At 49.6% G+C, this 13,837-nt stretch overlaps 2 protein-coding genes across 2 annotated transcripts in view; one reads left to right on the forward strand and one right to left on the reverse strand.

The window, feature by feature from the left end:
* Nucleotides 1-13,837, reverse strand: part of LOC139684162 (uncharacterized) — a 1,455,962-nt gene that overhangs the window by 1,089,549 nt on the left and 352,576 nt on the right. The window contains 1 exon segment of the mRNA XM_071579763.1: nucleotides 12,098-12,769. Coding sequence (XP_071435864.1) covers nucleotides 12,098-12,769 — 672 coding nt within the window.
* The window catches only part of LOC139684161 (uncharacterized), a 1,434,678-nt gene that overhangs the window by 1,028,117 nt on the left and 392,724 nt on the right, over nucleotides 1-13,837 (forward strand).

A 13,837-nucleotide genomic window follows, 5' to 3' on the forward strand; every position in this document is an offset into this window, starting at 1 on the left:
TGATGGCCCGTTAGCAGAGGTGAAAATCTCCAGGCCATGTGTGGGAATTGTCTCAGTGCTCCCAGGGGGGAGTTATCACAGCTCAGTCCCTGTGCAAGGCCAAGGAAAACACACCTACCTGGAGCCTGAGCTGGCAGGTGTGCACACCCTCAGAACCTTGGGGGTCACTTTGCACATCATCAGCTCCACCTGCACTGTCTGAGTCATCAGCATTCCAGCCTTTCACACCTGGGCACACATTCTTCTGCCAGGAGAACAGGACCACCCTTATTTAATCTCAAATTCCCCTCCCACTCCCAATTAGCAGGCATTTTGGGGAACAGAGAAAAGAGAAGGAGGATACCAGAAGTTTTGTGTCACCCAGGACATTATCCACCACTCTATTCCCTTTTTTTTTTTTTTTTCCCTTTTCCCCAGTATGCCCTGAATAACACATTAACTCTGCACCTCTCTATCCAATATTATACACAAATAGGAACAATGGAACAGACAGTTGTACACGAAAAATAGTTCCTCTTCAGGTACACACCATGTTTCCCTGTTTTTCTGTATTACCCACAAAGTGCAACTTTGTCCTAGAGCAAAATCAATCCCACAGATGGGTTTGCCTTTGCTTGAGACAGGACTGATCCACACGGTTTCCCCTGACACACCTCTCAGGTGCACTGTGGGGACTTTCTCTCCATCTGTGCTGTGAAGGGGCTCTGATTGGGGTTATCATCCAGTTATTAAAATTATTAGAAATGTCTCTGCCCAAATTAAGGTGCAAAGAGGACCAGATGCCAAAGTCAAGAGTGTGGATTTTATTTAAGAGTAAATGTGAGGCAAAGGAAGAGAAATAGAAAGAAATAGGAAAAAGAAGAGGGGGAGGGAAAGAGGGTGACAGAGAAAAGTTAAAACAGGAAATGTATTCCCATTCCATGGAACCCCGTGGTGTCCTGTGGGTCTGGATCTGCTGTCTCCTTGGTGCTGAGGGTCCCCCAAAACAGAGTCCAGGTCGATTTTTCTGAGATTTTCTTCTCTGTCACAATTTATCTTCACAACATTCCTTTCCAATTAATGTTCTACAAAGCTGCACCCACAAGTGAGAAATGTCAGTGGTGCAGAGTGCAAGTATTTCCTAAAATGGTTACAGGTCTTGGGAGCTGGGAAAAGGTTTTCCTGTATTTTATCCATGTCCCATTTGCAGCCCAAAGCTGAAACTCCTTCTGATTTAGGAAGGGGGTCTCAACCATTTCCAATGGAATAGTTTCTTTTATTCTGTTAAGATCTTTTAGTTCACATGTCAAAATCTCTTTAAAATTTAGACAAATTATCATAATAAATCAGAAGACATCTGAGGAAGAACTCTGTGAAGGTTGTTACCTATTTGTATGATTTCAAACATGCAAATAACTTGTACCAACTCCCAAATTAAACTGGGTTGTTTTTTTAGTTCTCAAGTGGTTGATGTGAAAGTATCCATCCAGAAGATAAGACTAACAGATTATTCCACTCCATTATTTTATTTTTAGCATAAATTAAAAATAATTTAGCAAAATAAAATAAGAATTAATAAAAACGTTTGTTTCATAAAGTCCTGCTAGTATTTGATCTCCCAATACATCCCGCTCATCGAAACCTCAAATAAACAACAGAAATATTAATTATTACAAATTATGGGACAAAAAAATGTTTTGTTGATTCCAAACAGCTCCATCTCACCTGTTGGCAGGTAACTATAAAAAGAAAAGTGAAATTTTAGCCCAATAGAGACTGATTATTCAATGACAAGCTGGGATAATGCTCCTAAAGCAGCAACTTGAGTCTGAAATGCTGACAGTCACAAGGTGACACATCCTGAGGGAAAGATGCTCATCACCCATTGGCTGCTCTCTGTGAGCCTTCTCCTGCACATCTGCTGGTAGTTCCCCCAGTCCCAGCTGGTTCCTTTGATCTTCAGTTGGGAGTGCTGGAATTCCTGGAAATAGAAAACTAAACAAAGTTCCCCCAAAAAGCAACTCCTTAGTGAATCAGGTGGTTCAACTGCATAAACTTGGGATCTCTCAGGTGGAGTTTTAACTCCTCTTCCATGCAGTGCTCCCTGCACTGCTGTTGTTGTTTGCCCCATCATTTCAGGGGGTCTCCTCCTGTTAATTTCCTGTTCAGAGGCAGTGAGACTACTTGTAAAAATTCAGCAAGGGCTGCCCCTTGTGCTGGGTTTCTTTGAGGGTTTTAGGAGGCTTCAGCTCCTCACCCTGGAGCCATGAACTGACCTTATCAGTTGGGCAGATAACACCTGCTCTCTTTGCTCCAGTGGTTTAACTTTGTGCCATCTGGGCAGTGGCTCCAGCCCCTCAGCATCCCACTGCATTAATAGTGACTGGATTTCCATCTCCCCTGATCCAGAGCCAGGCTTTGATATCTTGGGAGCCACACACGGTGCCAGTTTAGCAGCACTTTGCTGACCCTGGCACACAGTGGCTGTTTCAGCTTTAATTAAGGGTCAATCTGCTCCTTCCTCATCATCAGCTGTCAATGCAAACCTGATGTTTTGCTCTTTCTCACAACAACAGACTGGCTCACTGTCTCTCAGCTCCTCTCCTGAACACAGGAAGTTTGAGTTACAAGGCTTTGTAACGGGTTCTACATCCTGCAAATCTCCCTTTAAAATTCTCCCTCTCTCCTGTACATTCCAAAGCTCCACCTGAATCTCTCAGACATGCCCATGCTCAGCAACAAAGCAGTGCCACCATTTGCAGCCTGTCTTGGAGCTCAGCAGCAAGCAATGCTCTTGCTGCAGCTTTTTGGCTTAATCCTTGCTTTTTCTGGAAATACCATGTTTTTGTCTGACTCTTGCAAAGACAGGATTATTTCAGATTTCTGTGTATCCACTCCTTCCTTCTCTGCATTTTCTCTGGCCACCTCCACCCCAGCACAGAAGAGTCACTAAGAAATTTTTAAAGGAAGGACAACAATACATTCTATGAAATAGTGATACCAGAAATCCCCAAACCCAATGATTTTTGGTGCTCAGATTCCAGTGGGAATGCCCAGTACTTCACTCAGGGTGGGGACTTTCAGAATGGGTGGTTTGACCCTGTAAGTCATGGGACTGGTTTGGATTCTTTGATGGTCTGGGTTATTGGAGCTGCCTATTGTTCCAGCCCCTAATGGCCCATTAGCAGAGATGAGCCCTCAGGGTGGGTGTGAAGGTGCTGATGGCTCTCCAGAGGGGAGTTATCACAGTTATCACAGCTGAGTCATTAGTGTGGAGACACAAACATTCCTGTGTCTCCCAGGGTTCTGTAATTACCCAGTATGTAGCCTGAGGCCTTGGGTGGGCCCTGTCTTGCTACTGATAAATCTAGAAATTAAGATTTTTTCATATCTTCCAAAATGCAGCTCTGTTCCTTGTCTATCAACCTACTTGGGAATCTTTCAAACTTGCAAATCTTTTTCAGCCTTCATCAGAGAAGTTTACTGTGGTACCAAAAACAGATTTATACCACAAGGACTGGCATCGTGGAAGAGCAAACATCCCCACACCCTCCCTGTCCCCACAGGCAGAGCCACAGGGACCAGGGCAGGTCCCCCAACAAGTGCCACTGCAAATGACCCAGTATCTGCTCTTTTGCAATCAGGCAAGGACCCAGTTTGGCAGGAGATGCTCCAGGAAAAGTCCAGGTATGTCCAAGACACAGAATTTGGGGAAGGAGAACATACCTCAGTGCCCCTCACACACATCTGGTGTGTGTGAGAACACCTCAGGTCAGAAACATCCACCTGCCCAGGGGCCCAGCAGTGGGGCAGCACCAGGGTGCAAACAGGGCAGGAGAAACTGCTCCCTGCAGACCCCACAGCAAAAAGCAGAGAGAAACCTGCCAGGCCACTACACACCCCCCAGACTGTTGAACCTCCTGACACAATCTTGGGGACCAAACCTGTTTTTCTCCTTCCTCCTCTTGACCCAGGAGCCCCACCGTGGGGCACGATCCTGCCCAAACAGCAGAGATTGGCAGGTCTGGTTTTGGGAAAGGGGGATAGAACAGTCCCCAGGAATGAATAAGGAATAGGGAGCCTCATGTGTCACCCCATGTCCCCTGTCTCTCTCAGTGCCTCTCCCAACCCTTCCCAGACCATTCCCAGTCCTTCTGAGTGTCCCTGCAGCCTCCTTGCCTCTCTCCCAGTGCCCAACACCTTTTCCACCTCACTGATTCTGTAGAGCTCCCAGTCCGCCCAGGCCCCTGCTCTGCTCCAGGATGGATTTCTACCCTTCTCAGGTACAGGTGAGGTGGTTCCAGGGTGGGCAGGATCTCTCAGAGCTCTTGGTGGCCACCAACAGGGTCCCCAATAAGGACTAGACCCACCAGCTGCTGGTGATGCTGGAAATCCACCCCAGGAAGGATCACCTTCACCTGCTGGGTGGGGCACATCAGCCTGGAGCACCCCCTCACCTGGGACTGGGGTATGGCCTGGCAACTTGGAGGGAGGCTGGGGATCCTGGGACTAATTGGGGAGGGGGTTGGGGAAGCCTTGGGAAACTGGCAGGCAGTTTGGGGAGCCTGGTGGTAATTCAGGGGGTTTTGGGGAGGGAATGGACAAGTCCAGAAGAGGTTTAGAGAGTCATGGAGGGGGGTATGGGAAGCTGTGGGATCAACTGGGAGGGATTTGGGGGCCTTGGGGGATTACTTGGAAGGGGGTTTCGGAGACTTGGCATACTGGAATGGGTTTTGAAGGGTCAAGGGAGCAATTGGAGGTGAAATATGAAGGAGCCAGGGTTTGCTATGAACAGATTGGGAATGGCTTTGGGGAGTCCTTGTAGGACGGAGAAGAATTGGAAGGATTCTGCGGGAACCCTTGGGTTGCTGGGAATGAGATTGGATCATCCTAGTTGGGATGTGGGGGCGGGGAATGGGATCTTGAAGGGGGTGGAAGAAGGTTCAAGGTGGTCCTGGGTGAGTTGAGGGCAAAGGGCAGGGGGTTTGGGGATGTCCTGGAGACTCAGTGAGAAGTCTCCAGACCTCCCAGAGCTGTCACGTGCTGCCTGCGGCAAGACAGTGACAGGGTTTGGGGGCTTCATGTTGGTCTTCTTCGTCCTGGTGCTGGGGCTCAGCTTCTACCTGTCCCAAAAAGGGAGGGGGTTCCTGGGGGTCCTGTCCCTACCCCCATGTGTGCCCTCCCAGGGGATCCCCCACCTCAGTGTCACCCCCTGTTCTCTCCCCACAGAGATCCTGAGCCATGAGCAGCCGCAGCCCCTCTCTGTGGCCTCGGGCCCAGCATGAACTATCCACCCCAATCCCTGTGCTGATTTTGGAGGGGTTGCATGTCCCCACAGCTCCTGCTTTTAGTCTAACACCACCTGATTCCACTTTTCCCAGTAAAGCGTCCCAGTTCTTACCAGTTCAATTCATTAGGGGGCAGTGGGAAACAGACCTGGGGGGACCCCGCGGGAAGGAGGCGAGGTTGGAAGGAGCAGAACCAGCCCCAGGATGGATCAGTGGGGACTCCTGTGTGTCCCCTGTGACACTCACATAATACACAATTCCAAGGAACAATGTTCCTCCACGGTTTCTCTGCCAAAAACATCCTATTGAAAGGTTTTCTGTCAACATTTTGCTAAAAGCTCCCAAACAAACTTCCTGCCAGAGCATCCTGCTGGAGCCTGCCTGCCATAAAGGTTCCTGCTGTTGGGCTCGTAGCTGCCTGCCAAAAATCACGTAGAAACCTTTTGGAACAGTATGAAAACTCAGAGAAGGCACCTTGAGAATTCAGAGAGGGAAAAGGAAAGAGAGCAAACCGGTTACCATAATGGAAAATTTCTCCCTACATCCCCCTCTCTCATCTCCTCATGAGGACCAGATTTTGCTCATCCCAGAAGGCTTAAAAAAAGCTTCTTCTGAGAAACAACTCTTCATATCCAAGAGCAGAATTCCAAGCCTCTTGGGGCCAGAGATATCTTCCACATGTGCCAGAGAAAGAGAAGGAAAAAAAAAAGGTGGAAACTGTTTTCCCCCAGAGGGTATCTCAGCAAAAAAAGTAGCTTCTGGTGGTAAGTAGTTTCTTTGCTTCTAAAAGTAACCTTGGCTTTTCCCCAACCTTTTTGTATCTCTCTATGTACCTCTTAGCAATCAGAAAAAAAAAAAGAGAGAAAAAAACCCCAAAGAAAATCAAAAACAAAAAGAAAAAACCGAAACAGGTTTTGGTCTAACCAACTAACTTGGAAAAGTTTTAATTTTGTTTGTGGAAAATATTTGAACCTAAAGTGTTGTGTTATTTTCTCTGCAGTATTTAACCGGATGAAACACATCCACACTGGGAACTTCCCTGAAAGTGCTTGGAATATGGAAAGAGGTTTCAGAGCAGGTCACATCTCCTCAAGCATCAGTGGACAACGTGGGTAAAGGCTTGATAACCAAAATTCCTTGTGAGCCCCATTTAGCAGAGACCTGGTGACCCACATTCCAGGTGCTCCATCCTGGGCACAGACCTGCTGACCCACGTTCCAGGACATCCAAGCTAGGCACAGACCTGCTGACCCATGTTCCAGGTGATCCATGCTGGGCACAGACCTGCTGACCCACGTTCCAGGACATCCATGCTGGGCACAGACCTGCTGACCCACGTTCCAGGACATCCATGCTGGGCACAGACCTGCTGACCCACGTTCCAGGACATCCATGCTGGGCACAGACCTGCTGACCCATGTTCCAGGTGATCCATGCTGGGCACAGACCTGCAGACCCACGTTCTGGCTGAATCATGCTGGGCAGTGCATCGGGTTTGTGTGGCCAGATCTTGTTAGTAGAGGGACTCCACGGTTAGGAGTTTCGAGCAGCTGCCAGAAGCTTCTCCCGTGTCCAGCACCTGACCTGACCCATGAAGGTGAGGGTGAAACAAGTTCTTTTTAATCCACCCCATAGGGAAGATTAAATTTACTTTATCAATGTATCTGTAGATGTAGGGTTTAGAACAGTTTTGTGTGCATGGAAAGTAGGTTTGGAGCAGTTTTGGTTCTTGTCTGTAGTGAAATAAAAGCATAAAAATCCCACTTTCCTTCCCTGGCTCCAAGGCCAGCCTGTCCCTTCCAGGGGTTGGTGTTCCCCTCTGCTCCTGGGTGGTTCCTTTGCCCATGGGTAGCAAAGCACCCACTGGTTTTGCAGCTGGAGAGTGTTGGAGCCCTGAACAATCAACATTCCAGTCTCTCGTATCTTTGCACCCCAAAAGCTGAGAAGGGTCGATCTCTCTCCTCAAAGCAGCCCAATCCCACTGAAAATGGCTCAATCCCACCTTAAAATTATTATTGTTCTTATTTTCTCTATGAAATTCTGGGTCAGCCAGTGCAAAACCTCAGCTCTCAGCAGGCTGAGGTTTGGTCTTGCACTTCTGCTTTGCTCAGACAGAATATTTTCAGTGTTTAATGAGTGTTTACCTTCCCTCACAGGAGGGAGGACACTGAACCCTTCCACAAATACAGAAAATTAGTATAAAAATCCAGAGAAAACTGAAAAAAAAAGAAATATCTTTTGCTCACAGATGTCCTTTGCATTTACTTCTCTTCTGCTTTACTATAATTGATGTTATCCACAACAGCAATTCTGTAGGTGATGGCCTAGAAAAACCTTCTAATTGAATGAGAACCATTCCATAAAAGTAAACCAAAAAGGAGGGATTTTAAACTCTCTCAGATGAGCACAGTTTAGGAAAAGGGCTCCTCAGTCACTTAGAAAACTTGGCTGATGCTGCTCATTGTGTGCCTGAAATCCTTAAATAAATAATAAAAACTCATCCTACATGTCCTCGTATAGCAGTTAGGACCAGTTTATCCCTGTGTGGATGATCAAAGCTGCGTATTCCACACTCTCTATTTGTTTCCCAAAAACTGTTCACAATGGAGCATTTGCAGCAGCTGCCCAGGGCACAGCTGACCCCTCAGGCTGGGAGCTGGGTGTGAAAGACATCTGTGAGATAAGAGCTGGGATAACTCCCCTGCAGGGAGTCGTTAGCACCTTGACACCCAGCCTGAGGGGGCGTGGCTGCTAATGGGCCATCAAGGGTTCCAAAATACCCCCTGACTCCCAGAGTTAATCACCCATTGTGAGACTCCCCACCCTGGGGGAGGGACTGGGTGCTCCCTGCTGGGCCAGAGGGTACGTAATCTTGGGGTTTGAAGAGCTTGGGTAACAACTCATGAGACCGAAAGGAGGAACAGAACCTTCACAGGAGAAGGCCACCACTCTTCATCAGACTACAACCATCATCTGCACCAACAGGTTTTTTACCTCCTTTTGATTTGGACTCAAGGGAACCACGTGGGCTCAGCATAGGGGGAAACAAAACCCCTTTGTGTTTGTGTCCCAGGGCCCTGGGTTGCACTTCTGGGGTTGGTGGGTTAAAAGCAGTTTCTCTTTCTGTCATTGTATTTATTGTAGTATTTTTTATTAAATTGTAACTCTGACTTATACTCCTTCCTGAGCTGGGTTCATTTCTCCTGCTCGTTTACATTTAAACCAGCACAGCACCACAGTCTTCCAGGACTCCCCTTGTTTCTATTCCAGACATTCTTCTCCATCCCAGAGAGACTCCACCTGCTTGGCCTGTGTAACTGCAGCACATTTCACATTCATGGATACCCTGTGCAACAGTGCCCATGGCTAAGCCCACCCCTCAATCACAAGCCCATCCATATGTTCCATCTCTGCCTTGATGGCCCGAGGTGTACTGGGCCCAGGGAGCCAGAAATAATCCCCCCTTGTGCTGCCAATGCCAAAGTACCTGAGCCCCTTCAATGCCAGCAGCCTGGCCCACCTGCTGGTTGTTCTGCTGTACTTCAGGGGCCTGACTCGGGTACAGGACCATCCCCGGGACACACCTTCACAGCACGTGCTCCACCCTGCCACTGATACCTTTGCCACAAAACAGCAGCCCAGATGGGTTTGCCCCTGCGCTGCCAGTTCTTCTGCTGCCATTGCTGCACCCACCCCACAGGGCATTTACCATCATCATGAGTGGGAGCAGAGAAGGGATCTGCTAGAGTCCTGACCTCAGTTTTAGGATGAGAAGTGACAGGGAGCAGCCCCAGAGGTGCAGGGCAGCTGCTCGTGGTGATGGCGGGACAGAGGGAGCTGTGCAGGCCTGGGGGGGCACAGGGGTTTGCCCTGTTCTGGCTCACGAGCACCTAGATTTGCCTCCTGCTGTGCCGGGGGGTGCGTGTGTGTGCCCTGCTGGGCACAGTGAGGAGCAGCCGCAGCTGCCCCTTGTGCCAGGGTTGTGTCTGTCTTTGCTGCTGGAAACAGAGAGGCCAATGGGGCTCCTCCTGTGGCGCCAGGGGTGCCAGGGGTGGGCAGTGTCCTCTGTGCTGCTGCCGAGCGCCAGGCAGGGCTGGCTGGTTGTGTGTGTGTGACAGTGTGCCCTGGGCCCTGCAGTGTCAAAGTGTGCTTTGGGCCTTGAAGTGTCACAATGTGCCCTGGGTTCCAGGTGGCCCTGAAGTGTCACAATGTCCTCTAGGTTCTCGAACTCCCTGCAGTGTCACAGTGTCCCCTGGGATCCATGAGGCCCTCCTGTGTCACAATGACCCCTGAGAACCCTCAGGCCTGGCATTTATATCCCTTGCAATATTGGGGCACTTTGGGGCACCAAAACAGATGGAAGAGATTGAGCCATTGGAGAGTATCAAAGGGAGGCAACTAAGATGGGCAAGAGCCTGTAGTGGCAGTGTGTGAGGAGCAGCTGAGGGCACTTGGTATGTTGAGATGCACAAGAGGAGACTGAGGGGAAAACTCATTGCAGGTACAACTTCCTGGGCAGGAGCAGAGGAGGGGCAGGCACTGATCTCTGCTCTGTGGGGACCAGGGACAGCACCCAGGGAATGGCCTGAAGTTGTGTCAGGGCAGGGTCAGGTTGGACCTTCCAAAGAGGTTTTTCCCCCAGAGGGCGGTGGGCACTGAACAGGCTCCCCAGGGCAGTGGGCACAGCTCCAAGGCTGCCAGAGCTTCAGGAGTGTTTGGATGATGCTCTGGGGCACAGGGTGTGACTCTTGGGGATGGGCCTGTGCAGGGCTGAGGTTTGGACTCCATGATCCTTGTGGGTCCCTTCCCACTCATCACATTCTGGCATTCTGTGACACCAGCTGGGCTGATCCCAGTGCGCAGTGACTCCCATACCCTCCCAAAATACTGTGGATGCTCCCTGTGTGGGGAGGGGTCCCAGCCTCAGCCCAGCAGGTCTGGAGGAAGGGGAGACACCCTCCTACAGGTAACTTGTAAAGGAATGTGGGTCCCCAACAAGCCACTTCCAACACTGCAGAATTGGGGATTATAACCCCCCTCAGGCACCAGTGGAGACAGGGGGCCACTGCAACCCCCAGAATGAGGGGGGACGGGGGGAGGAACTCTGAGGAGCCATTTAGAACCACTAAAACAAGATGTAAAACAGCAGGATTTTTCCGTCAATAGAGTCATCTCATGCCCCTGATTGCAAGAGGGTCAACTTAGCCCAAGAAAAAAAGAAGCAAAACCCTCAAAAGATATTTAAAGGCCCCTGAACTGCTGCAAAGCAGCAGGATCCCCTCAGAAAGAGCTCCCTGTGTCCCTCTCTGTGGGTTCCCACTCCAAGTGCTGATGTCACATGTCCCCCACACTCCCTCACATTACCCTCCTCAGGACAGGAGGGCACCACAGAAACTCCCTCAGTTTTTCCACACACCCCATCTCATGTTTCCCAAATCCCATCCCATTCCCCTCCAAGTCCCATCCCAACCCTCCCAATTTGCATCCAAGCCCTCCCAATTTTACCCCATTTTCCTGGGTTTGTAGCACCCCTTCTCCTGCTGCTGACTCTCCCCAGGTGAGTTCAAATTGGATTAAACCATTTGGGGATGGGATTGAGTCATTTCAAGTTGGCATGGAGCCATTTTGGGGTGGGATTGAGGTGTTATGAGCTGACAGATCAATCCCTCTCAGATACTGGACTGCAAAATGATGGAGAAATGTCAGTCGGTCTGGACACCTCCAGTTTTGAGGAAAAAAAACCAAATCCCCACAGAACCCTGAAATCTTCCTGAATATCCCTTTGAACCCCAAATTCCTGTCCTAATTCCCAGGAAAATGGTGGAAATTTAGATGTCTTTGTTAGATTTCTTTATTTTAACCACAATTTCCCGTGATTTTAAGTTTTGAAGATGGATAAAATAAATTTAAAAAAAGAAAAAAGAATCATGTGAATGTATATGGGGTTGGGTTGGGTGGCCTTTAGAGAATAAGAGTTATAGAATTATTTAGTTTGGAAAATATCTCAAACCCCATTCAGGATTGCTTTTGGCAACCGGAAGAACTAAGTGAGAGCAGGGGAGATTTTTATGTTCAAAAGTAAGCAAATCCCCCTTCCCAAGGAATTTCACACATCAGTCTCTGTCCCCACGTGGGATGGTTCTGACTTAGCAAAATGCCAATTAAGCATTTCAGAGGAAAAGTCCCTCCTCCTCCCACACCCTCCTCCCACCCCAAAAAAACCCCAACAAACAAACAACAGACCATAGTTCAGTAGATTTTGGTATATTAAACAGAATAGAGAGAAAAAGAAAAACCCAAATAAAATACAAACTACACACTAAGAATAAAAGGTAGCAAGAGAAATAGGAAAAAAATTCTACTTCCCCAGAAAAGATAATAAAATGCTGGAGGGCCTTGGTCTCTCCCCAGGAGCTCTGACCTTCACCCGAAGTCTTTGCTCATCCAGCAGAAAGACCCCTCGTCCCTCTCTTTTTCTATCTGAGATGACGTCAGAATATGGTAGGCAATATCATTGGTCTGTAGAAGTCAACTGGCCTGACCTGGTTCAAGTCAGCTGATTGTCCAAGGTCTGCACTAGAAAAGAAAGCCTAAATCTGGGCCTAACTAAACCCATGACACCATGGATGTTCCTCCCCCTGTGTAAATTCAAGTGCCCACAGAGAACCAGGAGGATGAGGTAAACACCAGCCAGGTGTGTTCCTAACGTGAATCACTGGGAATATGGTTCATGAGTTCTGTTCAAAACGTGGCTCTGGAGATGGGTGATGGTGTTGGAGCAGCAGACAAAGCTCTTCCCATATTTGGGGCACGCACAGGGCTTCCCTTACTGGTGAGTGCGTTGGTGTTTGGTCAAGTTAGAGCTGGTGGTGAAGCTCTTCCCACACTCGTCACACTTGTATGGCCGCTCTCCAGTGTGGATACGCCGGTGGGTGATGAGGCTGGAGTTCTGGTTAAATCTCTTCCCGCAGTCGGTGCAGTGGAAAGGCCTCTCCCCGGTGTGTATGCGCTGATGCCTGAGGAGAAGTGAGCTTGTCTGAAACCTCTTCCCACACTCGGAACACTCGTAGGGCCTCTCCCCAGTGTGGATCATCTGGTGGATGACAAGCTCAGAGTTCTGTCTAAAGCCTTTCCCACACTCCCTACATTGGTAAGGCCTCTCTCCGGTGTGGATAAGCCGGTGAATAAGGAGGTTGGAATTCTGGGTGAATCTCTTTCCGCAGTCGGTGCAGCAGAAGGGCCTCTCCCCCGTGTGTGTGCGCTGATGAACAAGAAGATTGGAGCTGGTCCGACACCGCTTCCCACACTCAGAACACTCGTAGGGATATTCCCCAGTGTGGATCTTCTTGTGTTGCTTAAGGGTGGAGCTCTGATTGAAGCTCTTCCCACATTCCTCACATGTATAAGGCTGTTCCCCAGTGTGGATGTGCTGATGACGAATCAGATGTGAGCTCTGGCTGAAGCTCTTCTCACATTCCAAGCACTTGTAGCGCTTCTCCCTTCTCTGAAGTTGCTGCTGCACCACCAGGTCAGAGCTCTGGCTCAATCTTTGACTGCCTTCCCCGGACACGTTGGGTGTTTCCTCCTCGGATGTCTCTTTGCTCGGCTTGGATCTCCTCTTCCTGTGGGATCCCCGTGACTTTCCCCCCCCAGAGACTTCCTGCACCGTGGCACTGTTCAAAACAGCCTCTGCTGTGAAGTTCTGCCTGGGGGATTTGTCCTCCGTGCTCTCCGTGCTCAGCTCGGGGCCTGGGGCAGGAAGGAACAAGGACACTCAGGGCATTTGCCTCCGGCCCACAGGGAAGGCCAAGGACATCCCCCCAAACCCGGCCCTGGCAGGACGGCGTTGGCAGCAAGGTTGTCCTGCAGCCGGGGCCATGCTGGGCTGGAAGATGCAGCACAAGAGAGAGGGGCAAAGGGGCACTGACTTCCTCCTCACCTGCCTGGGGCTCCCGGGGCATTCTCATCTTGCTCGCAGCCTCCTTCTGCATCCTTTCAATGTTTGGAAAGGAGAAATCCTGTTCTGGGGTAAAAAAACAACATCTTAGCATATTGGTTGGGGGTTCCTACTCTCAAATCTATCTCTAGAAAGACACCAGTGTCTCAGTTTGAGATAATTTGCAAGAGGGAGTCACCGTGGAGAGAAGTCTCCTGCCCAGGATTCCCTACTCAGGTTTCTGCAATGCAGAGAAAGTGGAGAAACACATCTTCTTTACCAAAGAAATACTGAAAACAACTCATGAACTAGGCTAAACAAACTCAGGAGGAGAAACTTCCCAAGCCCAGCCCACTCTGTCCAGTCAAGTTAGTGCCCAGCCTCCCCCTCCCATAAAACACACGTGGCCACAGCACAGAGACAGAATGGCCCCCCTTCCATAGGATTCACCTTCCCCACACCCAAAACCCTGGCAGGAACCTTGAGAGTCAGCACTGCAGTCAGGCTGTGCTGCTGGGACAGGCAGTCAAGGCAGTGGTCCTCACCCAGTGGTGTCTGTGGTCCTGTCCCAGTGGTGGTCACAGCTCAGATCCTTCCAGAGGGTGTTGGAAGCTCCAAGTGGGGAGCTGTGCTG

This window comes from Pithys albifrons, chromosome 33, assembly GCF_047495875.1.
Source record: "Pithys albifrons albifrons isolate INPA30051 chromosome 33, PitAlb_v1, whole genome shotgun sequence".
Lineage (NCBI taxonomy): Eukaryota > Metazoa > Chordata > Aves > Passeriformes > Thamnophilidae > Pithys > Pithys albifrons.